This window comes from Micromys minutus (assembly GCF_963924665.1).
Source record: "Micromys minutus genome assembly, chromosome: 16".
Lineage (NCBI taxonomy): Eukaryota > Metazoa > Chordata > Mammalia > Rodentia > Muridae > Micromys > Micromys minutus.
The window spans coordinates 16,533,431-16,535,928 of NC_137985.1; the positions used below are offsets into that span (position 1 = coordinate 16,533,431).

Consider the following 2,498-nt stretch of genomic DNA (forward strand, 5'->3'; position numbering starts at 1 on the left):
GACACAAGAAGCATGTAGATTTTAATACTTGGCAAAAGACTTCAAACCAAAACTAATCAGGGGAGGACACAATTTATTCATTAAAAGTAAAATCCACCAAGAGGGTAATGCAATTCTGAACAATTATACACCAAACACAAGGGCACCCAAGTTTGTAGCAGAAGCACTACTACAGGTAAAATCACATACTGACCTTCACACTGGTAGTAGGTGATTTCAAACCCCACTCTCATGAATATAGGCCGTCCAGATGAAAAGTAAACAGAAATGCTAGGATTAAATGGCCTAGTAAACATGTACAAAACAGTTCACCCAAACACACAAACTAACGTAATTTCTTCTCAGCAGCTCATGGAACTTCCTCCAAAACTAACTACCATAGATTAAAAATAAAAAGCCAGACATCAACAACAAAAAGCTTACAAACTCATGGAGACCAAACAACTTACTATTGAATAAAAAATAAATAAATCAAGAAGAAAAAAAAAAAAAGAATCAAGACAGGAAAGATAGAAACCATAGAACAGAATGAAAACAAAAATACGACATACCTATGGGCACTAAGACGGGAGCTCTAAGAGACCAGAGCACAGCACTGTCCACATTTAAAACAAGTGCATCCCAGTCTATACACCAAGTTTCAGGACTACTAGAAAGAGATGCTGCGAGAGGACAGAGGGTGGAGGTCATGGCAAGATGGAGGTTCCCAAGGACCAGCTAGACCCAGAGTCAGGTTGTACTGATAAGAACCAAGCAACACAGAGCAGTTCAACACCTATGACGCAAGTTAACACTACAGTGTCTGTGCTGATGGGTACAAAGGCTCTGCTCTGCTGCCCTTCTCTTCCACTGACAAGTGCATTATTACTAACATGGATAATGACCCCCAGAGGACAGCCTTCCTGCCTAATAGCCTACAAACCAGGAACAGGGGAGACCAACAGAACCAACTGCTTGGGAAGAAACATCACCTTCACACCTGACCCCAGTCCTGACCTTCAGATCAGTGCAGTGACCCTCCAGCATGAAGGGCATTACTCGTGTGAGATAGTAACACCTGATGGGAATTTCCATACAGCCTATGACCTCCAAGTGCTGGTGCCCCCTGAAGTAACCCTCTTTCCAGGGAAAAATAGAACCGCAGTTTGTGAGGCAGTTGCCGGCAAGCCTGCTGCGCAGATCTCTTGGACTCCAGATGGGGATTGTGTCACTAAGAATGAATCACACAGCAATGGCACTGTGACTGTCAGGAGCACATGCCACTGGGAGCAGAACAATGTGCCTACTGTTTTCTGTTTTGTCTCTCATGCAGCAATCAGTAACCAGTCTAAGTCTCTGTTCAGAGAATTGAGTAGAAGTAGTGAAAGTAGTGGCCAATTATTAGGATCATATATTCAATATATCATCCCATCTATTATTTTGGTCATCATAGGATGCATTTTGCTTTTGAAAATCATTGGCTTCAGAAAATGTAAATTGCCAAAATCGGAAGCTACTTCAGCTGTTGAAGAGGATGAAATGCAGCCTTATGCTAGCTACACAGAGAAGAGCAATCCACTCTATGATACTGTGACCAAGATGGAGGCACACCCAGTGTCACAAGGCAAAGTCAATGGTACAGACTGGCTTACTTTGTCAGTGGTTGAAATCTAGAAGCAAGAAAAAGAAGTCAAGAGACATCATAATTATTCCTTTGCTTTCTTAAAAATTCTACAATGGAAGAACTATTTGTAAATTAGCTCTTCAGAAGTTCTTAGAAAGCACAAATGTTCTAATGGATTTGCATTTAAGTTTTTCTGTCATTGGAAGTTTGGAATCTTTGCTGCTACCTGTTTATTCAGGAAGAACTAATTTAATTATTACAAAGAAAGCATATAGTTATTTAAAACATCAAATTGTGCAATACAGTATGATGAAAAATGAGTTTCCTCAAGAAATAACTGCAGAAGGAACAATCATTACTAAAGAATTTTATGTGAGCTCTTCTTAAAAAATTTCTGTGTATACAACATGAGTATAGTATGTGTGTGCATTTATATGTTTATTTACAAATGTAATATATGCACACATCTGCTTGTCAAGACATCTCCTTGTCAAAACCACACTGGAGTTCTGGATTTATAAAAGCTAATAAAGTGAATATTGGAGATACTTTTATATCAGCATAAGTAAAACTACCTCATTCTTTTTAATGGCTACATAAAATTCCCCTGTATGATTACGTTGTGATTTAATTAATCATGGCCCTTGGATGGGCATATAGACTTTGTGTTGTGTGTGGTATTAAACAATAACGTGTGAAATGTTTCTTGTGGTGAATCTCTGCATTATTTAAGTGCACCTGTGAGATGATTTTTTGAGTGTAATGGTCCATCAATTGGAAAGCATTTTTATTATCAGTAGATCAGTGAAACTGTGTCAATTCACATTTTCTCCAGCTGTGTTTGAATGTGCCTTTCTTTATATTTTTATCCTTACGTTTTTAATATTGCTACTTT

At 38.5% G+C, this 2,498-nt stretch overlaps 1 protein-coding gene across 1 annotated transcript; it reads left to right on the forward strand.

Annotated features, from left to right (window-relative positions):
• Nucleotides 1-696: 696 nt before the first annotated feature.
• LOC308430904 (cell surface glycoprotein CD200 receptor 1-like) lies at nucleotides 697-1,653 on the forward strand (the record flags this gene model as incomplete). The annotated part of the gene is made up of 1 exon (XM_080930185.1): nucleotides 697-1,653. The coding sequence occupies one exon, from the start codon at nucleotides 697-699 to the stop codon at nucleotides 1,651-1,653; it is 957 nt and encodes a 318-aa protein (XP_080786311.1).
• Between the last annotated feature and the right edge of the window lie 845 nt (nucleotides 1,654-2,498).